Genomic DNA, 25,497 nt, shown 5'->3' with positions numbered 1-25,497 from the left:
AAGAACACAGAGAGGAAATCAGAATGTGTTAATCTCTCATTCACAGCAAAAATCTGTATAAAATCTTGGACAGGCACAAAATATTTCCCCCCCTTGGTGTCTGAGCAACATTTTCTATGATTTGCCCATAAATTACCTGGTGAGGCACATTATTCATAGTGAGGAAACAAGTGACTTGTTGAAGATTTTGCTTCTAATTTTGATTGCATTAAATTACTATTTGGTTCCAAAATAAAAACTGCTGTACATGATAGTCTATATGTGTGCTCGTTTTGTGTATTTTTATTGTATTTATATAGTCCATGTGCATCTATTATCCACATGTAGACATGTATACATACATATATACACTCATACTTTGGAAGGCTTCTTTTCCTGACAAAAGTGCCTCCTTCTCCTTGTATTTTTGTATTTGTAGTCTTTTAAATTGCTGTGTTAACACGAAAAAAAAAAAAAAAAAAAAAAAGAAAGACATGAAATAAGAGCAGGGGTCCTATCAAATGGAAAATACACTATAAACATAAATACAGGGAGGAAAAAGGAAAAAGAGTGGGACAGAACAAGATCCCTGTTTATACAAAATTAGATTTTGTGTCTAACTTGGGACATTGTGACCATTGTCTGGGTACTCAATGGAACCATTCAGATCACTGAAGTCACAGAAAATATCTGTAATCTTGTCTTAATTTTAGTTTTTAGCAGTTTTAGCCTCTCTGTGCTTCTTAGAACTGTTTCATCTTATTTTCCTTAAAGAAGGACCAGAGAAGAGCTCAGAATACAATGAGGTAACCATAAAACACAAAGCAATCCTGTCTGTAGGAGCTGTGCCCTGAGTTCTTGTGTGGGGTAGTAGTCAAACTCTCAGCCCTGGTTCAAATGCAAAAGTCCTTCACTTTTTGGTACTTTCTTATTCATCTCAGTGTAAAACCAGAAAGTGTCCCATAAGATGCCTCTTAATGTTTTGATACCTAACTCACAAAAAGTCCCAAAAGCCTTCCCAGTGACTGAGTATGCTGAGTACTGGATTGGGTTTTTGTTGTGTGTTTGTAGTGAGGCTTTCACAGAAGGAAGTGGCATGTTCCAGAAAACCTCAGCATGCTTTGGCTGTGTGCCATTCTGAGGCATTCCCTGCCTTTGTTTGGAGTGCTTTATGGAGCATCCAGAGATCATCACACAGAAGGAAACTCTAAAATAAATCCTACTTTTATTTTTTTCTCCAGGTTGACACTCTTTCTCCCATTCTTTTCATTATGAATTACAATTTGCTTCCATTATGTGCCAACACAAAGTCATGGCTGGCAGCCAAGCTGCTCAACAGCTGCAGAGTTCAGGAGTTTTGGACAGTTTTCCTGGCTCTCCTAATGCTTTGCTGTGTGATTTGGGAAAGTTCCTCCTTGCCTCCACTTATCCATTTCCCCAGAGTAACAGAGAACATTAATCATCACTGTAAGCTGCACTAAAGCTTAGAGATGAGAAGTGCTTGTTATTAATGGTATTAATTTATAAGTTATACATTTTCACTTGAACTGTGAAACACATAACCACTGTTGCATGGAAGTGGGACTGGAAATCGGCTTTTTTGGCCAGAAGAACAGATTCCTAGAGGCAGAAAATTTTACAGAAGTAGCTTCTAGTCTTCTCTAACAAATATATAACCTGTATATTACTTTGAACTAAATTTCCATGGAAAACATTTGTCTGGACCCAAAGTTTATACACTGCATATTTTTCTTCCTAGACCTTTCTCTTTAATTAAGTTTTCTTATTTTTAATGGGACTTTGACCTTGTTTACAATTACAGATATTCTTTTTGATTTCCCAGTCATGTATTAAAATAGCACATAAAGCTCCAAACTGCAGGGGATTGCATTGCAGTTCTTTCCTCCTTTCTCATATTGAAAACCAAAGTGATTGGTTTCTCATGAGTCCACAGAGAGCCATAACACTCACAAATCCAAACCAACCATCTTCGACTTTCACAATTATCATGCAGATAAGAGACCCCCAGCAGCAGTCAGCGTGGCTCACATTTTCTCTGCCCTATGCCATCACCTTCAGCCACCCAGAAATCAGGGCTCAATGGCTTTAATTTTAGGGTTTGTGTTACCGACCAAGAAATTCTGGATCTGTAAATTGTTCTGTAAAATGGTGAATTTTCCTTTTCCTCTCTCACCACTTTTCCCCCCAGCCCAACGCTCGGTGTAGACGCGCAGCCCTAATCGGTTTAGTTGCAAGAAGATAATCTTTTTTTCTCCCTTTCTTGCTGTTGCCTGTTAGCTTAAAGGCTTTTTAGCTGAAGGTTGATAATTATCACTGAGAAGAAACTAGCACATCAGGAGTTCATTTTCTATCTTAGCACTTCTGGCGCTCCTTTGAACTCCTCGCACCAAGCCCGTGTTCCCACTCTGTCACTTTCCTCCCTCCATCATAAAAAGCTCTCGGCGGCCGCCGGCTCCAGCCTTTGCTGGCGGGCAGAGGGCCTCGCTTCTCCGAGCGCCGCTCCAGCATGGACAAGCTGCAGGAGACACTGATAACCATGGAAGATGCTCTGGGCTCCGAACACCCCGCCTGCCTGCCATCCTGGGACTGGAAAAGCCCGGCCGGGCCTTTCGAGCTGCACGCCATGTCGCCGCCGCACAGCCTGTCCCCGACGCCGTCCTTCGAGTCCTACTCGTCGTCGCCGTGCCCCGGGCAGGCCGAGGCGCCCTACGGCAGCGGCGGCGGCCTGGCCGCCTACGGGCTGCTGGAGCTGCCGGCCGCGCTGCTGCCCAGCCCCGGGCAGGCCCGGCTGCCCAAGGGCACCAAGGTGCGGATGTCGGCGCAGCGCCGCAGGAAGGCCAGCGAGCGGGAGAAGCTGCGGATGCGGACCTTGGCCGACGCGCTGCACACGCTGCGCAATTACCTGCCGCCCGTCTACAGCCAGCGGGGCCAGCCCCTCACCAAAATACAGACCCTCAAGTACACCATCAAGTACATCGGCGAGCTCACCGAGCTCCTCAACAGCGTCAAGCGCGCCTAGAGCCCGCCGGGAGCGCCTGCCGGGCACGCTGCGGGCCTGGCGAACAAACAGCGACATTTCTTCCTCCCCGAGCGCGGCGGGGCCCGGCGGGAGCAGCGCGGCCACCGCCGGACCCGGGACGCGGTGTGCGAGGTGATGTAGGATTGCCTGGAAACTCAGCTGCAGGTTGCTGAGACACAACTCTTGCTCTTTGCCTTTTCTTTTTTTTTTTTTTTTTTTTTTTGTTTGTTTTAATAATAATTTTATTTTTAATTTTTGAAAAACATTAAACCTAGTCTGATACAAAAATTAAAAAAAAAAAAAAAAGCCAGCTGATCATCCTAGGATTTACATATCACCGTTCTGACTCAGCTTGTTTTATAAGGACAATAGTAAATCTACGGGGTGTTAAACTGAATTTACAAAAAAAAAAAAAATGATAACAGCTTTATAAGAATACTAAGTGTAATAATTTGTAGGCACTTTAATCATAGGATGAGGAAGAGCATGTATTTAGTTCAAGTATTGTCTATTTATCCACATTTCCACTGTACCTAAAAATCGAATAACTAAGTAATAGTGAGAACATCTTTGCATGTAAAAAATGTGTCATAGTCTGTATCCTGTATTATAAATCTGATTGCTAGATAAGTAAAATCTAGTGATGACTGCTAAATATTGAAAACAAAATACAAGCAAACTGACATTTTATATAGATAAATTGCTGTTAAGTCTTCTCTTTATTAATATATACAGAAGTATATAATTTTTTCTGTATTTAATGTGTAAAAAACCCTTCTTCAATGCTGATAAGTGATGGAAGATGTTTTTACATCAAATTTCTTAAACAAGGTTAGATTGAGATACCCTACTCTCCGACATGAAATAAATTGATTCAGGTTTTGCAAAGATGTGAAGTTCTATTCTCGAGGTGTACTGAAATCTAGGGGGGCTCTGGTAATCATGTCTTTTTATTAAAAGCCATCAGATCAGCTGTTTCCTATAGCCAGTCACAGTCCTGTAACACATGCACACGAGATAAAAACAAAAACAAAAACAACAACAAAAAAAAAAACCTGGGGATGTAGCTTTAATATTTAATGACTTTGACTTTCAGCTGATGGGCACCACACCACCAAAAATAGGTATTGCTTTGTAAATCTCATTGCCTGACTGACTCATAAGACTTGGGCTATGAAACAAGCCAGAGAAGAGCAAACCCAGCTGTGGGGAGCTAATTAAGTCATATTAGCTTTTTCTGCTGGGGGAGATGTAAGATGTAGAGAGCACAGCAGCTGGAAGGTAACAGGTTTGTCTCCCCATAGATCAGCATGTCTCTGGGGGAAGATGGTTTAGATTTGTGGATAAATCCTGTAGGAGAGAATCACAAAGCTAAAACTTCATTCTTGGTTTTTTCTTTCCCCCTGTTTGTTTGGAAGAAATTACAATTATCTTTGTACATTTTTTTCTTCCAAGGATCAGCCTAAGCTGATTCAGTGCTCTTCTCTCATGGTATGTGCATATTGGGGCAATCAGAATGAAATCCAGTGCTATCACAAAAAAAGCAATTACCCTGACATTTATGCAGGTACTACTGTCACTCAGATGTAACCACATTTAAGCATATCCCATATGCTTTTTGTAACTAACCCATGCTGGATTTGTTTCAGGCTTTAATGTTTCAGCAAGAATATAAGTAGAATAATCTTTTAAAGCCCTAAGAAATTGTCAAATTAGAAATATGAAGTGGCAACATTATGTCAAGAGAGCATTCCTTAGTATAAATCTGTGCAGCTGATCCAGATTTGAGCAGATTTTTGCCACATAGGGAAGGTCAATCTGGATCTGTTTTACCAAGGATTGAAACTGCACCATGGGACCTTGCACAGAACCATAACTGAAAGCCTGATCCCACATTCTCTCTCAAAGACCCAGAATCTATTCATGAGAAGACTTTTAACTTTGTCTTTTGACTGTTCCACACTTGAAACTACAGGTAGAGACTATGCTCTGCAGTTATGGAAGCCTATAGGGTCATGGCAAAAGCAAGAAACAAGAAGTTAAAAGGATCAGCTTTCATTGTTATTTTGAGTCCTTGGCTGGTCATCCAGCATTGCTGCCTCAGTTTACCCATCTGCAGACAGACTGATAACTAATGGCCTCAGAAAGCTGCTGCTCACAAAACTGAGTGATGCTCTGTGGAGAGTGTCCCAGGAGGAGGTACCCTGCACCTTGGAGAAGCGGCTCAGTCAGCATTCCCCCCACCCCAGTGGAAGAGAGGTAAAACCCTGAGCTAGCTGAGCTGTAGCTTTTTACATACCCAGGGACTTCCTCTGTCTCCTTGCAAGTCCAAGGTGGAGCAACAGCTCTAGGTAACCCCTGAGGCAAGGCTGTGAGTCTCAAGAACATGGTACTGCCTTGTGTCAGTGACCCAAACCTTGGCTGTGTCTCTCCCTGGCCCCAGCATTCCAGGGCCACTGTCCCAGGTTCCAGCAGGACAGGGCTGCATCTAAACTGACCTTGGGGAACAAGCTGCCCTAAATCACTCCCTGTGCCACAGTGGGACCAAAGCCCATATCCACAATGGAGATAGTTTATTAGAATAGATTGTACCTGTGCACCATTTAATTTGTTTGATCCCCTTTCAGGGCACCTCTCCTTTTACTTGGGGGGATGGTGGGAGCAATTTAGGTGTGGGAATAGGAGGAAGAAATGGGTTTAGTACTTGCTCGTGATTGAGGTATCCCAGGATGTGTCAGATTTGTTCCTCCCCTTCAGAAAGAAATGAATTCTTGCTTTGCCTAACATAAAACAGCTCTATAAGCCCCACCTTTTGTAATTCTTTCCCTTGATACACATCTCACAGATTCAGAGAAAATAATCTGAATTATTGTATTCACAGTACAAGACAGGACAAGGCCTGCTGATATTAAATGTTGGATTTTATTATTCTCAATAAAATTGAATACAGTTCAGGTTCTTCTTATTTGTCCTTTAAGCCCAGGAGTTTAGGATATCCAAGTGATGGGAAAGAGATCAAAGTTCCCCACTTATGGTTATGAGATCTAACTTTCAGGACAGTAAGGTCCATAAAGCTGCATTTAATTCTAACAGCAACACCACAATAATCTGTGGAAAAGAGGCAAAAAATTTGAACCACAGTCTGAAAAAGTTGCACAAGTCACAGTAGAGAACATCTCTTACATAGGAGCACTTTCTCTCAACACAATATGTTAAAAATATACATGGAAATAAAGCTAAAATAGCTGAAAGGCCATGGTTGAAAAATTAAATTATACTCTGATAGACTTGTTCACCATGCTGAAAAGATACAGGAGAGGGAACCAGGGTTAGTCCTACACAACTAACTCTTCTGTCCCCAAGTCCTCATCCTTTGCAGGTTAGCATGTCATTGAAATTCCTTACTAACTTGGAGAGCAGAACATGGATCCTAAAGAAGAAACCATCACAACTAAAATACAGTTTTCTACTGCATTCAATCTTCTCAGGTACATGAAATCATACTTCTTAAGTATGATTAAAAATGAAAGGATAGCAGAACAGCCCTCAAATGCTAAAGAGAAAAAGGATAAAGTACATTATAAGATCTACAGAAATTAATTAATTGAAATGGATTTTAGAACCACAGGAGAAGCCTTGAGGTTAGAGAAGGGCTTGCATTTTAGTTGAACTACCAGTCCTTCCCTCTCAGTTTACTGATGAGGTCATTACCATCAGTTGCTGCACATAAGTACATTTTTCTGCCTTTTAAACAAGTATTTCCAGGTTTTAAAGTACACACTTTTCACTGAGCCAGAGACAAACAGCCCAGAAGCAGGCTGAGGGCAAGAGGGATGAGCAAGTGGCACCAAAGCACATGAGATGACTGGACCCCACCAGTTCTGAGCTATTCTTCAAGCTGAGAGTTGTACCCTTGCCTCCTCTCTGGGTGAATTGCTGAGAGGGGACCAGATGTAACCACAGATCAATAAAGAGTGTCAGAAGGCAGGGAAAAGAGGGATTTCAGCCCCACATCCATCCTGTCAATTTTATTAGGGAAGAACAAGCAGTTACATGTAATGGATTTTATACCAGTTAACTCCTTTGGTGCCATGAGCCAGTCAGTTGGTGCTGCTGGAGGGAGCAGTTGCTGATACCAATGGCATGAAAACAGACTCTGGGTTTAATTTTCTACCTCAGGGAGCAGAGGCTGTTCTGGAGCAGCTGGAAGGATATGATACTGCTCTGTTTAGCAGGAGGCACAGCAGTGCAAAGGAGGAGGCCTTGCAGGAAGGGCATTAGCCCAGGATTCAGGAGGATTGCACAGCCTCACTCAGCAGGGCAGGCTTTCCACCTGAATCCAAGAGCATGGCAACTTCTCTGCAGAGGACACAGCAGTGTTGTCTGCCAGCAGCAGCAATACACAGAGAGCCTGAAGAGGGCAAGGAGCTCAAATCACCTCTTGAGGGTAAGAATATGTACCTTGGAGAGAATATTCCCAATAGTTTAAGCCAGTGTCTAAGGGCTCACACATGGAAGAAGCTCCCTAGGCAATCCCCAGCTCTGTAATCCACAGAGCTCACCCCCACCCCCAAAGCAGAGGGGAGCCTGGGGCCGCCCGCACACACACGGTGCTTTGAAATTCTATGCTGAGGAGCACCATGTAGGTGCCAAGAGGTTTTATGGTGACACATTTGGGCTGCACATAGGTGTGCTGGGGACAAAGAAAACCTCCTGCAAATGGGCTTCAACCAGTTCCTTGGGAGAGCTGCTATATCCCCTCTGACCAGGGAAGCCAGGAGCTATCCTACCAGCTCTGCCTAGCAGTAGCTAAAAAATACTCCACAGAAACAGGAATAAACCCCCAGCTTCTAAGGGCCCAGTATCTGACTTTTGCTCCCCAACTTATTTGCTATGCAACCACAAATGCTTTTACTGCCTTTGACAGGCAGGAAACTGGAAAGAGAATTCACAGATCTCAATAAAGCTGTCTGTTACTAATGAGCTATGGAGCTGAGACCTTCAGAATTCCCTTCCCTCATCAAGCCCTTGGCTTTTTGCTTTATTATGCACCAACATCAGCCCAGGCTTGCACTGTTACAGTACTTGATGTCATGATAAGAAGAAAGACTCACCTTATTTATGCTTTAAGGCATTTCTTTCCAAGTGCAAACCCTTCCAGTGTTCTAGCTAACACTGTGTTTAGGTGTTTCTGGACTCACAGGCACAAATAAAATCAGAAGTTATATGAAAATGGCTAAAGACTCGAATAGACTTGTGGCAGAAGCCAAGACTTGAACTTCCTTAAGCTTTCCAGATCATTAGAAAGTTGTCAGAATAGGTTTTCCTGTGGATATAGGTGCATAGCACCTACTGAAGACTCTGGCATTTAAAGGAAAAGCAAAGGAATATGCCAGTGTGAGAAAACTGAGACAACAAAAGTAAGCGTCACTTTCCTTAGTTTTTCAGTATTAATAAGTTGTCATTATTTTACGTCACCAAAACAGTAAAGTTTTAAAACACTAGCTGTCATTGAATATAGACTATAGAAAAAATGAGATTTCTGCCTATCAGTGACCAGATATGAGGTTACTTATAAGCAGTGACTTATCAACATTTACTTGAAATGGAAATAACTATCTGCAGTATATTTCTGTTATTGCTCCTATTTTCCTATAAAAACAAATCACACCAGACTTCTCTTTTCCCTTACACTTTTGTCATTCACCTGTTGGAATTGCAGAAAATGTTAAGCATAAACAAAGAAGATTGATCTGCTTTCAACTTGTGTTAACAGGGATATAAAAATAACATCCCAAATACCAAGGGAAAAGCATGTGGTCATAAAATATCCACTTAAAAGGCAAAGAGGTGTTGATAAAACACTTGAAGATTTTTTTTTTTTCTGTTTTATATATATATATAACCAGGAAGGCAGTTCCTGAATTTTAGTATAAGCAGACACCTCTGAGGTAGAGAGAGTACAACTGTCATGTCTTTAAAAGATTTCACTGATATTCAAATGGATTTTGTGTATCTCACAGGCTGTTGGAGCATCTGACAAGAAGCTTTATATAAATCCTTGTGCAACCATGGAGGGAGATGTCCTAGAGTTTTCCCACATATCAGAAAGATTAATAGAGAAGATGATTCTTTACATAACTCATCCTTCAAAATGGCACTAAACGAAGCTTTTAAAAGAATTGAAGAGTGGAGCCACAGTGTACCTTGGCTTCACCTTGCTTTTCTACAACTCTCAAAAGCCCATCAGCAGATAAAACATCTCAAGGTGTTGACTAAGCTTATGAAAATAAATGAAGGTGTCTTAGACAAGAGTGTAAATACCAGATTTCTATGCCTGATGATGTCCTTGAGTTTTGGTTTGAAGAAAAAAAACTGAAAACCCAGGAAGCCATAATCAAGACAGAGTTAACAGTACTGAAGTTGGCTGCCCAACTGCAGGCTTGGTTTTCACAGCAGTCCCTAGATGTTACATTTCCCACCCCCCCTCCCCCCCGCCCCCCAAAATGTAAGAAAGAAGGTGGCTCAGGCTCCTTCAAGGCTGGTAGAAGATGAAGATTGTCACTCACTCAGCTGGAGAAAACACTGCTTGGTGACACAGTCAGTACAATGTAAGACACAGGGAAGTCACCACACCACTTAAAGCACCCACAGTTATGTTCTCTTAGGTGCAAAACCCTGGCAGCACATTAGAGGTGTCTCACTTAATTTCTTAAAGGGTTTTTCCTGCAGACTGGGCACTACCCAGTTGTCAGACCAGTGGGCTAACACAGGGGAAAGCACTGGCCACCAAGTCACTGACTTGTTAAATCTGCTGTCAGGCTTATGTGTCCTGCATTTTCCTGCTATTCCCATGTTGATATCCTCAATATCACAGCTCCATGGCTTTAGTCATCACTTACAACAGGAGTAGCAAAATGAATCCTTCATCACCATAGCCTTCTCTGCTGGTGAAGCCCACATAGATTTATCCAGACATGACAGTAGTGCACCTACTACAGATATGCTTAGCAGGCAACTGGAAGACAAACAAGACTTACATGAGCTACAATTACAGCACAAACTGTTTAGTGGGATCTCTGTATAGGTAGCAACAGTAATACAATTTTTTTTTCTACTCTATGCTGTCTCACAAAGTGCTAATAGATTTAACAAAATACGTTCTTGCTCAAGTTAGCTTTCACAGAAATTTCCTGTGGTATAATCCTCTTTAATCTAAAGTTAAAGAGCAGACACCATTGTTGTGTATTTACCCCAAAAGGATCAAGATTCGTGCTAAGCAGCAGCTTTCATGAGAACAGGAAAACACAATATTGAATCCAAACTCTTTTCACACCACTATTCAGATTCAAAGAAGAAATCAAGAAATTTTTTACTCATTAAAAACCAACAACACACACACAAAATCTGACAGGAACCCCTAAGCATCACATTCTCTGCTAAGGAAAAATCCTTAACACTTTGCAGATAGAACCTGTGTACTGTCATTATTGCTATCATAAGTCTTCACTAAAAATTGTTTCCATTTAGGCTGACAGGATACTCAGCTAAGCAGTCACTGATGTTACCTGTGAGCGATCTGACCCACCTAGGGAAGGCAACTTGACACTGCAGAGCCACAACCATCCTGCAAGAATCACAGTTTACAGCCTTCCTGTCAACAGCCATTACAGCCTCAAGGATGTTCATCCCATCTTACTCCAGGAAAAACTCCACGTTCTTTTACTGACATCAAGCTCCCTGCAGTCCTTTGTTCATACAAAAGTGGAAAAAAAAGAAAAAAAAAAAAAAAAAGCTTGAAGGTATTTACAATAAAATTCACACCTGTTGCCATCTTCCTCCCCTACTCCAAAACAGATGCTTCCAACTCCAAAGCAACAAGTTTCAGACATGTTAGCTGAGCACACTAGGTCAGATGAACACACAAAAGATCAAGTTTAATGCTGGAGAGGAACCAAGAAGAACAATACAACAACTTAACTTGAAGTTACACCCAATATGGGTTAACTGGCCCTTTTCTCTGACAATCTATTTTCCCAGTAGATACCACAGAAAATTTTACTTGTGAATCTGGGCAGCAGGCTGTGCTTGCTTATGCCACCTAACTGTGACTCCTTAAAACAAAGTAGCTCTTGTTTAGTCTGTCAGAAGTTGGTGCATTCATCTGTAGGGAGAAGAGAGGCACACACAAGTCTGTTACATCACAGCAGCAATACACTTGGTGTTCCAGTAGTGTAATTTAAGATTGACACCAACCTTTCTTTAGGTTTTCTTCCTCACAAGCACTGGTCCAGATGACACTTGCCCATGTGGATGCACACTGTGGGCTGTAAGACATTTCAGCTTTTCATTCCCTGTACAGCATAATCTAGGACTAGAAGTCTGTGACCTGACATGAGTCATGAGAGCACATGCCAAATAGCTAAGCAAAAACACAGGAGAGACTTGAGACATCCCTGTTTTCTTACCAAGTCTGTGTTTCCCAGGATTGCATCTCCTTGGACAAAAGATGTCTAAAGGCTGTTGCTTAGTGTTGCAGATCACCACAGTGCAGTGGAAATACAGCTACAAGACAAGAATACTTAAATTATGTTTAGGAAAATCTTATTTGGAATCCAATGTATACTGGTCTCAAAGGATATGAAGGTTGAGTCAAGATGAAGGGTGGCCTCTTCTCCCAGGCAACTAGTCACAGGGCAAGGGAAAATGGCCTCAAATTGCACTAGGAGCTGTTCAGGTCGGGTATTAGGTAAAAGTTTTTCACTGAAAAAGTGACAAAACACTGGAACAGCCTCCCAGAGAATGTGGTGGAATCACTATCCCCAGAAGTGTTCAAAAAATGAATAGATGTGGCACTTCACAATGGTATTTTGTGGGCATGATGGATCATTAAAGATTGGACTTGAGAACCTTGGGGGTCTGTTCCAACCTGAATGAGTCTATAATTTTGTTCTGTGAACTGAACAAAAGTGGCTAGTCTTCATTCATCCCTTCCAGAGTGAGCCCTTACAGAGCATTGGCTGCATGCACCACCCCAGGCTCACCTGCCAGACTGCCAACAGCTCATGACAGAACAGACACTTCTCACCTGCTCTTGTAACAGAGATGTGCCCTGGACAAAGGTGAACATCCTCACTTCAAATCTCTTGAAGTGCTGAGGAAATTTTACTCTGAAACTGTAATCAACATTGTGGAAGACAGTTCTGTAGGAGTCTTTGTTGTTTTTACACCTGTTTGGGAAAGTGAGAGAAAATGTATTTAATCCAAACCCTCTACCAGATATTTGAAGAGGTTAAATACAGCAGAGCTTCCCTCTCCACTTTCCTTGGGCCATAGAGGAATGAATACCATCTCCCCAGTCTGTGATCCCTGCCTTTGGCCACAGTCAGGGTTGCTTCTTGCTTTCTTTCCAGCCAGAACTGTTAGCCAGAAGCACTTCTGGCCCGACACAGGACCTGCTGCCCCCAGAAGGCACAGCCACTGTGCTGACACCAAGTACCCCACAGATTGGCAGCAATTGCCTCCAAGGTGACCACTTCCCCTTTCCTCCCACCTGAGGACAGCACCTTGTGCAGAGCAGCTACCACCAAAGGAGGGAAGCCTTCCTCACCCATGGCTAAGGATGTGCCACTGGGGGAGGCTGTCCTGGCTCTGGGAGGTGGTAGCCCAACAGTCATCCAGGTTTAGATCCAATCTTGCATCTCTAGGCTGGAGAAGTTCAACTTCAAAATACAGAGCCTCCCTCAGGTATTTTACCACAGGATACTCTGATTCCTGGTAGGGCTCTGAATAGGATTTCTCTGCAAGAGAGTATTGATATTAGGAGCTTCCTTTTTGTAGGGTAAGTATTCACAAACTCTCTGCTTCACTCTTTTTTCCACTACCATTTACTTTGGCACAGTAATACTAAAACCTGGAACAGCATGCAAATTTCAAGAAATGGGGATAGAATGGCAAGAAAGCAAGATCAGCAATGAAAGCAAAAACCTCAACCATATTCCCTGGCTCTGGGGATTCCAAAATGAAACACTCCTTCTAAAAAAAGCCATTAGAGCAAGATTTTTATTCAAAATTGTCTCAAAAATAATGAGAGGGGAAAATCAATTTTAAAAAAATCATAATGGCCATTCCAGTCATTGTGAGTGTTTAGTTCAGGCTTCAGTCAGCCCTTTCTGCTAGCATAGGTACCATTTTAAAGCAGCATTGCATCTTTGATACAGGTTACAGCTATTGCAGTGAGTTGCTGAATCTGCTTAGCAACACTTCAGGAGTTGATAGGAGAGAGAAGCTGGCACCACATTCACTACACAAAATTTCCATCATGCCCAGACAAAGCAGGAAAACCATACATGTATCAATGATGCTAAGGCTGTTCCACTACAGATATTTGACCATTTTTGTTGCATTTTGGAATAGAAAATTCCTGTTAGAGGCCTCAAAAATTTTTCCATTTCATCCTCTGATATATTTAAAAGTCCTCTAAACATGATGCTAGGCAATATTTTTTATACTGCCCTACTCAATCAGAGTGGATGAGTAAGATCAATCTCAGGTCCCTTCTGGCCTCAGCCATTCTGTGATTTTATAGAGTCTAATCATAGATGTTACCTTTGAAAAGCTTCAATGAAAGATTGAGACAGCCAAACCCTGGCTTAATACTGGGTGGTGGGTTCTTAGATTCATGTTGGACATCAGCACTCTGCTTGACTGCATACGAGCAGAGAAATTTCAGTCTGAGGGAAGAGGATTAGCATTAGATTTTTACAGTCAAAATAACATGTAAAACCTTTTTTTAAAGGAATGACACTTACTGGTATATGGGTGTATCATTGCCAGGTTTGAAATAGAGTACTTCATTTTCATATGTCATAGTTGTGCTGTTGGACTGGAAGATGGACACATTACAAACAGGACAGTCACATGAGAGTCTGATTTGTGTTTGGAACAATATCTACATCCCTCCACTTGATTGCCAGATTCCACTGAGCAGAGTATGCTTAGAAACAGCCAGAAATTTCCAGCCAGCAGCCCAATGCCCACAGAACCAAAGCTGACCACAGCTGACTGCTATGCCATAGTCACAAAGAAAGTTTATTAACTTGATTATGACAGAACACCCTAGAAAGGGAGTACATGGGTCCTGAGAAAAACAGCAGCTATGTCTTTTTACTCAGTCAGTGAGCAGAAGGAGATGCAACAATGCAGAAACGAGCTGCATTTATTAAGGTCTGAATTTAGGCATGTTCTGATCATTTGTTATGTCTGTTTTTTATTTGCACAATATTTGGTGGTAAGAACAGTACTCACTCTAGTCTTTGGCCTTGTAGTCATCAACAATACCCAACCAGCTTCTGCAAGCTGTACAAATATAACTGACCAGCATAAACTCACATTCAAGCCCACCACTGAGCAATGCAGAAGTGTCAAACTGAAGACTAGTTACAGAAAGCACCTCTGGCCTTGAAAAAACATTTTTACTCAGTAAGAACTCCTGCTCAACTGAATTTGGTAAGCTCAGAAAAAGAATCTGGATGTGATACTGTGCTGGTTTCAGCTGTGACTTCCATGTATCTTCTGCTCACCTCTGAACCTCTGCCAGGTCTAGCAGTAACCCAACCCCAATGCAGAGTAAACTTCATGTGGCTAAGTTCTTACCTTTCTACTTGTTCCACAAGTGTTCACACTGAACTTGAAGGTTGCAGTGTTCTCTGTCACCAGATTGGGCTTGCACTGTCTATCCCTCAAGACAAGCAGAGCAGTGTCCAGGTCTTCACTACCTTCCAGTTTGATTGCAGTAATAATCACAGAGCCATTGGGCAGGCACTCTGAAAGAGAAACATCCCTTTTCACACAAATCAAGATTCAAACTCCTTTTGTAGCCTAACAACAAAGATGTTCTGAATGGATTTGCTGGCAAGTTGTTTTGGCAGCTCACAAGGAGCTCTCACTCTCTTCGAAAGGATTTTTCTAGCCAAGATACTCAATACATTTAATACTGACAAGCAGCTTTAGAATGACTCATTTATATGCTGATTCTCCCCACATTCCACCTAAAACCCTCACTTAATTCAACTCTCAAAACCACAAAAACCCTTTAAAAAAGCCTCTTGATTTTAGAGGTGTGCAGACTTTCCTGCTTCCTTCCCCCATTCCTGAACTAGGGAGGATAGTCACTCCAATATTTAATTTGACTTGCCTTATGGCATATTAACTAGTAGGAAATCTAACAAGCAGACAACACAAGCCACACAACTCTAAAACCTAGAAACATCTCAGACTGCATGGCTTGGTTTTGCAACTCAAATAGCATTGCTAATCCCCAACATGCTATTACGTATCAGCTCTGAAGGTGAAAATATGCAGGAAACTGAGAAATCTCTCCTCTGAGCCAAGGTGATGCCATCCTTCAAGGTTAAGTGGAATGAAGCCTTTATTGCAGAGTTATGAAAGCCCTGGGAACGACAATCACAGGTTAAACAAGAGAATAAAGACACAGTGTTCAGCTAAAGCATTCAAAAACTAAGAGGGCAGGTTATGACAAGCCAAAGACAATGGTGCTTGAGCAAAGTCAAATCCACAGGATGTATTTAAACAGAATGTTTTTAATCCAGAAGCTAACACAGTGAGCTTTTTCAATTGTTTTACAAAAGAATGCAATACAAACTCCACTGCATGTGTAGTTGTCCCTAAAGGCACTCAGCCATAAAGTAAATGCAGAATGTTTTTTTTTTTTCCTTGCCTATTTCTGCCAACATTAACCAAGGGAAATTAAAGTTTTCTTACAAGGGCAGAAAATGATCCTCCAATATACTTTTGAAGAGTGTCTCTAAGAGAAGTTTTATTTTGCTTTCAAGAATATACTGTGTCCTGTTGACATTTCACAGCTAGAATGTGCCTTCCAATTGCCACATGTTGGCAGCCTTACCTCATAGCTCACATGGGGAGAAAGGAAAGGGACAGAGATTGCCAGGTGAGTGCCATTGTCCCTCAGAATGTAGCTGTACTTTTGTGCAGCCTCTTGGGTCAGGTGCCAGTTTGAGATGAAAGGTAGCCAGTTTTGGTCCACATTCCCACGAGTGATGATGAGATGAAGGTTCCTCCCATCACAAAACCCTCTCGCACTGGGCACTACTGCAAAACAGCCAGGAGTGAGCCAGCTCCATCAGTTTGACCCAGCTCCCTGGGACTAGCAGTATCCCTGGCTGAAATCAGCCCAGGCCACAGCCAGGTTGGGGCAGTTCACCCAAGATCCACAAAGTTTACCTGCATCTTTCACAGCTGACAGTGCAACTACTGGGACAGCAAAGGTCTCACTTGATGGATAGGTGAGGAATGTGAGTGTGACATTCAGGGTGTATGCTCTCATGTCCTCTCTCATGTACTAGGAAAATCATATTTAGACATGAAAAAAATCACCAAGTGATATCATCATCTCTATACCATGGGATGTTGCAGCACCTTAGCACACACCTCTTTTTTAACACTTGGTGCATCAAGTGGGACTTGTATTACATATGCTTTGCTTCCATTAGCATATCTGGTCCTGTGTATTAGGTAGCCATGTTGAACAGCTTCAGGTACAGCCACAGCAACCCCTTCAATGGTTAGGTTCACAAGCTCAACATCTGGGAGGAATGTTCCCACTGTAACATTCATTAGCCTTGCACTCAGATTTAAATCTGAAAAGAAACAAATACCATTAAGCTCTTAAAAGTACCAAAACCTTTGGTAAATCCAATATTCAGCTACTTACTATTGGTTATAGTAACTTCTGCTTGTTCAAATGGTGTTTCTATTTCCTTGATGATAGTATGTTTGGTTAGTCTCCATTTGCTGTCTTCCCACTGGTGTTCCAAGAACAGGTTGATAGTATATTTTATCCCAAGCTGCCCATTGCTCACAGAAGTCTAGAATTTCAAATCAGCACCCTTTAGTATAGCTTGATTTTGCATTAAGGTTATGTTGGAACATCTCAAGATCAGCTAAATCTACAGCCCCAACCAACTGCCCTTTTTACCCAGGAATCCTGAACTCTTGTAACACTGTTTAGATTATCCCAGAATATTCAGAAAATTTCCTTTGGAAAATGCTCTGCCACTCCCCTAGTTTCAAAGCAGCAGGGGACAGTGAATAGGGCTGCTCCTGCAACTTCACTAAAAATTCAATAGGGCTGCATTTGCCCAGGACTCACCTCACCCCAAGCAGCTAGATTTAGGTGTGTACTCCCAACCCATCCCAAGAACACACGATCTGCTGGACTAATGGGTTAGTCCCATTCTCTTAAGTGGTCTGTATAAAATACAACAGAACCCATGCATGCTTTACAACCAAGTTAGAACCATCTCTGAGGAGCATGATGTCAGGACTAGTAGGTGAAAGCTCTGTCTTAACCTGAGGAAATCATTAATCAGTAGTTCTGTGTAGGAGTCTGTCTACTGTGCTTGCAAGAAAATAAATTCTTCATAAAGTGGTGATTACAAATGCTATTTTTGGTCAGGGCTTCTGGAGTTTTTTATAAACCCATTGTTCTCTCTCACTCCCACATCACCATCTTTCATTTGAAAGGCACAAGACAAAGAATTATTCCTCATCAGAAAACAAACAAACATCCCAGAATATTGCTTGAGTGCCACCTAATAGAAGTCACTGACCTTGTAGTAACCACCTTCTGCACCAATTGGAATCTTCATTATAATTGCTTTTAGCTCATTCAATAACACATATTTCCTGGAAGCCATTTCCTTGGCAGAAAGTTTGTGTAGATCCACACCAGCTTCCACAAGCACATCTTTAAAGCTAGTCACTCCAGCATAGAGTGGTGGAATATACTTTGGAACAGTCCAGGTGATGGTTTTGTTCGTGTAGTCCACACCATCTTAGGGAGAAGACATGAAAGCTGTCAGCTCACAGGTTGTCAGTCTGTCCCAGCACATTTTGGCACTGGAGCATGGCACCACACTCCTTACCTACAGGACACGCCACAGCAGTGTCCACCATCAGGATCACCCACTGGTATTTGTAAAGTGTACTTGATCTCAGCACAGAAAAGGCAATTCCCTGATCCTGTAAGGAAGGCATCTGGTTAGACCTGCCCAGCCTGGCAGCCTGCTGGGCCAGGAGGAGCACACCAACCTCAAGCAGCTGAACTTGGGCAGCAGCGTATGGCACTCGCAGCAGAACCCTGGAGTCTGTGGTGTTCAGTCCATAGCCTGCACTCCAGGCATTGCTCACAAGCAGAGCCCTTTTTTCTTCTGGCTGATGAAATACTATTTGCCATATTGAGGCTTCTTCTGCCTTTGCCTACCCAGAGAAATTCATCAATAGTTTAAACATGATGTTCAAAGTAACAGGTTTTCTGCATTGAGTGATTTACTGTGTTGAATTTCACATCAGTTTTGTTGCCTTGCTTTGAATTTTACTAATGGGATATCCCTCCAGCTTTCCCAACTTCACACATATAGAAAACTTCCCATATTAAGGGCAATAGAGAATAACTAATGGCACTAACTGCATTGCTGCAGACTCTGCACATACAGAGTCCAAGAAGAAAAAAAGCCTCTTCACAGTTTTTTGTGGGCCATGGGGTCTTAGAGATTTGTTGTTGGGGTTTTTTGCTTAATCTCTTCCCTGAGGAAGACTTGATTTCTGCCTGCAGCTATCTGTACTTCTAATCTATAAAAATATACTAAAACCACTTGATACAGAAGTTCTGTTTTTGCTACTTAAATACTTTTTGAAAGTACTGCATGGTTAAAGAAAAGAAGGATGGTTGTGCCAGAGGTAGCATTAGCTTTTGCTAGAAAGAAAACCTGTAGTTTTACTTCTGGAAATGCAATAGTCCAGTCCTCAGGTTCATCTTGAACAAAGTCTTTTACAGACTGTGGAACCTCCCTCCTGACAGAAACCTGAGGGGAAAAAACACCTGTAAGAGGTTTGCTGATAGCACTTATTTCCTTGTCTTCAACAGTTTACAAGCCTTTTTCAAGGGAAAGCAGCATTTTCTAGACAGAGATGCCACAGTGCCTGGTGATTTACCTAGAGTCTGCTTGATTTCAATTTCTTTTTATTTTCCACCTATCTTCTACTTTCTATTTCCACTTAAGACCAGAGTTTTTTCTTGACTCCCACATCCTCTTCCAAGAGGAGTCCATTTTCCCTTTTGCACTCCTCCCCAACAAATTCAGCAGGGAAACTTCCTTCAGGAGATGTACATTCTCTGTTGCCTCAAATAAGGTTTTTTGGGGTGACATTCGTGACTTCAATCTATGAGCTTTAACCTTTTGAATATAACTTCCCAGCTTTATTATTGCTAATATAGGCTATACAATCATAATGTAAATGTATCACTTAAGATGCATACTGCACACTCACTAACAAGTTGTTCATGGTGGGGTAGTCTGAAGCTGATTAAATTCTAGGAATTTGCTTTGGAAACACAACCTAAGAGAGCATCTTGTAGTACTTACCTCTTTACTTTTAGCACCTTCCATAAGTACTTACCTCCATGTAGTTACTTTCACATATTAACTCTCTGGGACTCCACAGACCATAATGGCAGCTTGCACTTTTCACATGAGTTGTAGCATTGCTCATATCAGCAGTATGAGATGTTTTGATTTGTATAGTTACTGTGAACACATCTTTCTGTGTGGGTAAAGAGAATATTTGCCTGTTAGACTGACTTTCCTTCCCTAGCTGGGCACTACCTATCCTTGTGACCCTAAGATAAATTACAAAACACATCCACAGAAGAGCAACTCCATACTGAAGCATTATCACTTTCAACTTCATTAACTATAAAAAATATATGCACATAGGTGTATGGCTACACAGCAACATAAATACTTTGTGCAGCAGGTTTGTTCCTTTTGTATAGCCCCAGAATTAAACAATAAAAAAACAAATACACCCAAGAGATGGCTGATGTTTTTGTTTTATGACATAGTAGCAGTGAGCCAGCAACCAAAGTTTGAGTTTTTACTATGATGTGTCTCAAGACACTAAATATTGTTAGGGCAGAGTACAACATGGCTGCCAGATGCAATTCCCTATTGTAATCCACAAGAAAATAGTTGCCCTTTTAGGGCACATGTGATATACTTCTTGTGTTCATTGTAGGCCCTCCAAATGGCAATACCATGGAATATTCTCAGACCTCTGGATACATTTGAAGAAAATTAAATTATTCTCTGCTAACAGATACTCAAGACATTATGGCATCTCAGTTAATGTCCATTAATAATTCAGTAATTTCTCACAAAGTTAATGTACAAGAGCACTGTAGTCAAAATATTTGTAACAGACTTACCTCTAGGTGAGAATGGCAGCTCAGTGCAGAGGCATGGAGCTCAATGCTCCTCCAGGTGTTGTAAGTTATTGTATAGCCACACTGTGCTGCCATGGCCTCATCAAGTTCCCAAGCTGTGCCAGACTGATCTACAGGCAAATAAACAGCAAAGAACTGTATAAACAAGTGTAACTCCTGCTCTGCCAGCTCCTTGAGAAACCTGCCCTGGCATAAGGACTCAGCTGAACCTGCTCTGATACAGCCCAGCTGCATCCCCTGGGCTCAGAGAATAGAAACATGGGGAAAGAGCTATGACAAAGTGGAAAGAAAGAAAGAAAGGTAAAATTACAAGCACACTGGGACAGGAAACAGCTGCAACTGAAGGGTTGAAGATGGAAAAAAGCCCCAAACCACCAACATGGTGACAGATGACAACAGCAACATCAGAACCCTGACCTGTGGCTGGCACAGGCTCCTGTTTCTCTGATGCCTGCCCAGCAGAGTCTCTTCAGGAGACAATCCACCAGGATGATGAATACACTAAAGATTACCCTGGATGTTTTTAGTATACAAACCATTTTTACGGTTTTTGAGCTTTTTAGTGTTTTGTGGTTTAGTTGTTTTGGTTTTTTTCCTTCCAAAAAGAATCACTTTATGGTTTAAGGTATATATATCTCAGCTGCACAGTGATTTTGTGTGTGAGTGAAGATGTCTGAGCAAACAACCTATTTTAAGTGGGTTTTGACACAAGTTTAACCTTCTAAAAGAATAGATGTCATGGAGAGCTTTTTCAAGGCCAAATTTACATTTTATACTTATAATCTTACAGCAGGTGTTTATGGCCCAGAAGTGTTATCACTGTGCCCTTCCAGGGCATTCAGTGAAGCTTTTCACAGAAATGTACCACTTGCTGACTGCTAAATCCATAGCTAGAGGGCCCAGCTATTTTTTCTTAAACTTCATTAAGTATACACCTCCACCAAACTGAAGCCAAGAAAGTGAAAAGCCACTAGTACAAAAAAATCAGTAATGTTGTGCCAGCTTCAGCTAGTGAATTTTCAGAGCAGTATGTGCTGTTACTAGAAAATATTCTTATCACAAAGAAAATCCACCAGCTTTAACATGCCTAGAAACTACCATGTGCATTTCAATTTGAGCCCAAAGACAGCAAAATCAAGTCTAATCGTGGCTAAGTTATCAAAAAACAAGTCAACAGTTTAGGTTACACAGAAATCAAGGTAGCAGTTGGGTTTACTTACAATGAGATCCAACCTAAGCTCTCTAGCAGTAGAATAATCCAGGAAATTCTAGTATAGAGGGATCTCAGAGAATTTTAAACATTTCACCATGTGTAATTCTCTCAACAAATTCTTCTATATCAACTTACCAACAACAAAAAGAGATAAGTGTTTGTCTTCAAAGTATTCTGCACTCAGTGTTATCCTCAGAAGGTTCCCCAAGCACTCTAAACTCATGGGTCCTGCGTCAAATTTATTGAAAAGCTGGTAAGATGGAGATTCAAAATAAGATACAAATAAATCTGCTACTTCCCAGATTGCTTTGTAAAATCAATGTTGTGACAGTCATACATCTCTGGTCAGGAGGGATGAGAGGGGTGTTTATTCTGTCAGTAATTCCAGAGAAAAGCTAGCTCCAAAATTAGTATCCTACTAGTTGATTTGGCAATGCTACCTGCAACAGCCAGTCATGGAAATAGGATTTTGGAACAGGGTCAAAAAGTTACTGCATTGACTGCCTCAATCTTAGCACCCTAGATGAACTAAAACTAAATGTGAAAGTACCACACACTCCTAAAAAGAGAAAAAAACCCCTAAACTCTAAACCAAAAAAAATCCCAACCAACAAAACCTTACAAACAAACTACAAAAATAACCAGAAATCTCCACCTGTACCCCTCTATTCACAAGAAGAGCCAAAAGCCAGTTTGTGTGGAGAGCAGCCACATAAGCTGTCCATCAGCCTACCCTGGTCACTCGCCCAAGTAGCAGCCCCAGAATCCAGCTGGCTCCTTCTGGGACAGGACCACTCAGGAGCAAAGGCAAGGGCTTGAGAAGCTCCAGTCCCAAGCTGTCAGCACAGCTTAAACCAGGCCCTGGCTCCCACACCTCTTCCAGGCAGGGAGCAGGTACACACTGTCCTAAGTGTAGGGCTGGAGACCAGAGAAGGCTTCTCATGTAACATACATGTCTAATAAATGGGGATTTGTTGCTTCAAGCAGGAGTTTCTATGGCATCATGACCTAACACCAACTAGGCTTTCTACAGTAATGGTGCATTTTAAGAGCTGGGAGGATTCTTTTCCCTAGAGGGTTCAGCACTGTAGGCTGAAGTTTACTAGTGATGCCATTCCCATGTCAGATGGTCACACTAAGGAGCAGCACACAGATGCTGGTGAACATGACCCTATTCCACCCATACTCCAAGCTACCAACTGGATTCAGTGCAGAAGCTAGATAATTGCTCCAAGCTGTATAAAACCTTCTCCAGAATCCATTTACTTTGATCTTTGGGGATTGCCAGTGGGTTTAGTAGAGGACCCACAGTGAGTAGGGCAGACAGTCCTACAAACAGCTCTCTGCATCTGCTGCTCCAGGACCAGCTCTGTTCTGTAAGGAAAGATTTTTGGCTAAGAAAGCTATTTACTCTGAGATGAATCACTGCTATCTTTATAATATTGTGTCCTGGCTTTGGCTGGGATAAAGTTTATTTTCTTCCTAGTAGCTGGTACAGAGCTGTATTTTGGATTCAATGCAAGAATTATGCTGATAACACACTAAAGTTTTGGTTGTTGCTGAGCAGTGCTTAGCACCAAGCCAAAGAAGACTTTTTAAGTGGCTCATATTGTGTCAGGGAGGAGATGCACAATAAGCCAGGAGGTAACTGTCAGGACAACTGACCTGAAATGGCCAAATGTGTATTCTATGCAATAAACTGTCATGACCTATAATATATAAACTGAAGAGAATTGGCTGGAGGCACAAATCACTGCTCAGGGACAGACTGGGCATCAGTTGAAATGAGCAACTGTATTGTACATCACAAATTTTACTTAGGAGTTATAGCTTCTAAAACTAAAATTATGATTATAATTAGTATTGTCATATTTTACTTTGTTCCAATTATTAAAATATTGTTCTCAATCCATGAGGCTTTTTCTAAGTCTCCTCCCCATTCTGAACAAACAACTGTCTGGTACTTAGCTAGGTTAAACTATAATAAAAGACTTCACATATTGTATGGTGACTAACAACTTCACCCAAAAAATAAGAATAAAGCCCTTGTTAATTCATTAGTACTTGTTACCAGAGCAAGGAAAGGTAGAAGCATTTGCTTAATATAGTGACCCATAAAACTAGAATGTAGTTTCCAGCAAATGCCTGTATGTTTAAAGTTTCTCAGAAGAAAAAACCATGCAAGTAAGGCTGCCAAAAGAGCTTCAGACTCTTCTGAAGCACACACATAAGCCTAGATATCACCTGTGGAAAAGCCTGGAAACTGATGTAAAATCAGTCTATATCAGCATTACCTGGTGCCTCTTGAGTCCATACCCCAGAGAAAAATACCCCTATTAGTAACAACCTGTAAGAAAAGACAGGGATTAGCAGCAGTTTCAGTTGTGGCAAGTAGATAAAAAATTTCCTGCTCAGAAAGCTCTCCTCAGAATATTAAAATAGCCTTAAGTTTAGAGTAAAAGTTCTAGACCAGACAAGTAGAAAAAGGGATTTTCCTTAGTCATCACTAAAAAATTAGGGAAGCTAAACCAGAAAAATTAATGCATTTAATGCCTTAAGTAAGATCACTTTTGTTTAGCAGCCACAGAGCTCTCACCCCTGTACCAGGCTCAGCTTCATTGTTCAGTCTCTATATGATGCTTTTGCTTTTATAGTACCATACACACACATAAAAAAAAAATAAAAAAATCCCCAAAACGAAAAAAACCCTCCTTTCCCAGTTTTGCATAAGAAACAAAGCCTTTCTAGCTTTTTAGTCTTGGGTTAAGTAGAAGGGCTGCCACATTTATATTGATGAGACCCTTTTTCAGCTGTTTATCCTCCTAATTATGAACCTGTAATTCACATCACCTGATTATTTGCTTTACTGATTAAATCTGCTCCTATTTGTTTCCTAGGTCTCTGTATTTTCATGTCTGCCAGCTCCTAACTATAAGGTTCTCAAGACTCATTTGGTTAGAGCAGATTGCTAATAATTCCAAAGTTGTGAGTTTGATCCCTCTATGGGTTATTCACCTAAGAGTTGGACTTGATGATCCTTGTGGTGCCTTCCAATTCAGAGTATTCTGTGATTCTGTGAAATTGGTGCTGTTCTGATAAAGCATGAGGGAATCCATCATTTTGCAGCTGCTGTGCTCTTGTGTGGTGGGTTGACCCTGGCTGGATGCCAAGTGCCCTCCTCAGCTAGATAGAAGAGAGAAAATGTAAGGAAAGGTTTGTGGGCTCAGATAAGAACAGGGAGAGATCAGTAACCAGTGACCATCATGGGAAAAAACCAGCTTGGGGAAATTAGTCTAATGTACTGCCAATCAAATCAATGTAGGACTATCAAAAATAAAAACTAGATCTTAAAAGCACTTTCCCCCTACCCATTCTTTCTTCCTGCACTCCACTTCAAATTGTTCTCACCAGCAGCACAGGACAACAGAGAATGGTGGCTGTGGCCGGGGAAGGACTCCTCACAATCTCCCCCTGCTCCAGTGTGGGGTCTCTCCCATAGAAATCTGTCCTATGTGAACTTTTCCAATGTCAGTCCTTCCCATAGGCTGCAGGTGCAACAGCCTCTTCCAGGCACCCACCAGCTGCACTGTGGGCTCTCCCTGGGCTGAGGTGGGTCTCTGCTCTCCCTGGGCTGCAGGTGGATCTCTGCTCCCCCTGGGCTCAGGTGGGTCTCTGCTCCCCCTGGGCTCAGGTGTGTCTCTGCTCCCCCATGGATCCCCCTGGGCTCAGGTGTGTCTCTGCTCCCCCTGGTCCCCCCTGGGCTGCAGGGGCACAGCTGCTGTCCATGGGCTGCCCCAGGGCTGCAGGGGAACCTCTGCTCCAGAACCTGGAGCAGCTCCTGCCCCTCCTGCACTGACCCTGGGTCTCCTGGGCTGTTTCTCTCACATATTCTCGCTCCTCTCTCCTGGCAGCAGTAGCATAGGGCTTTTTTCTCCCTTC

General features: G+C 41.9%; 2 protein-coding genes across 2 annotated transcripts; one reads left to right on the top strand and one right to left on the bottom strand.

Moving 5' to 3' along the window:
• The first annotated feature begins 2,506 nt into the window (after positions 1-2,506).
• MSGN1 (mesogenin 1) lies at positions 2,507-3,019 on the top strand. The gene has a single exon (XM_056488493.1). The coding sequence runs from the start codon at positions 2,507-2,509 to the stop codon at positions 3,017-3,019; it is 513 nt and encodes a 170-aa protein (XP_056344468.1).
• Positions 3,020-8,718: 5,699 nt separating this feature from the next.
• LOC130251936 (uncharacterized) lies at positions 8,719-21,781 on the bottom strand. Its single transcript, XM_056489008.1, has 19 exons — positions 21,694-21,781; positions 20,328-20,455; positions 19,520-19,663; positions 18,841-18,924; positions 18,152-18,319; positions 17,986-18,082; positions 17,671-17,894; positions 16,773-16,926; positions 16,490-16,698; positions 16,283-16,400; positions 15,945-16,150; positions 15,354-15,471; positions 14,675-14,844; positions 13,831-13,904; positions 13,628-13,752; positions 12,630-12,819; positions 12,108-12,249; positions 11,488-11,584; positions 8,719-8,726 (listed from the first exon to the last, which is right to left on the bottom strand). The coding sequence occupies exons 1-19, from the start codon at positions 21,779-21,781 to the stop codon at positions 8,719-8,721; spliced, it is 2,544 nt and encodes an 847-aa protein (XP_056344983.1).
• Positions 21,782-25,497: the final 3,716 nt, after the last annotated feature.

This window comes from Oenanthe melanoleuca, chromosome 3 (genome assembly GCF_029582105.1).
Source record: "Oenanthe melanoleuca isolate GR-GAL-2019-014 chromosome 3, OMel1.0, whole genome shotgun sequence".
NCBI lineage: Eukaryota > Metazoa > Chordata > Aves > Passeriformes > Muscicapidae > Oenanthe > Oenanthe melanoleuca.
The sequence above is the reverse complement of the archived record's forward strand: the minus strand, read 5'-3'. Positions and strand labels throughout refer to the sequence as shown.

Coding starts and splice junctions, on each gene's coding strand:
- MSGN1 (XM_056488493.1), top strand. CDS start 2,507: ATGGACAAGCTGCAGGAGACACTGATAACCATGGAAGATGCTCTGGGC.
- LOC130251936 (XM_056489008.1), bottom strand. CDS start 21,781: ATGAGTTTAGAGTGCTTGGGGAACCTTCTGAGGATAACACTGAGTGCA. Junction 15,472..15,944: donor CTCCCCATGTGAGCTATGAG/GTAAGGCTGCCA, acceptor TGTCGTTCCCAG/GGCTTTCATAACTCTGCAAT. Junction 11,585..12,107: donor CATCTCTGTTACAAGAGCAG/GTGAGAAGTGTC, acceptor CTTGTCTTGTAG/CTGTATTTCCACTGCACTGT.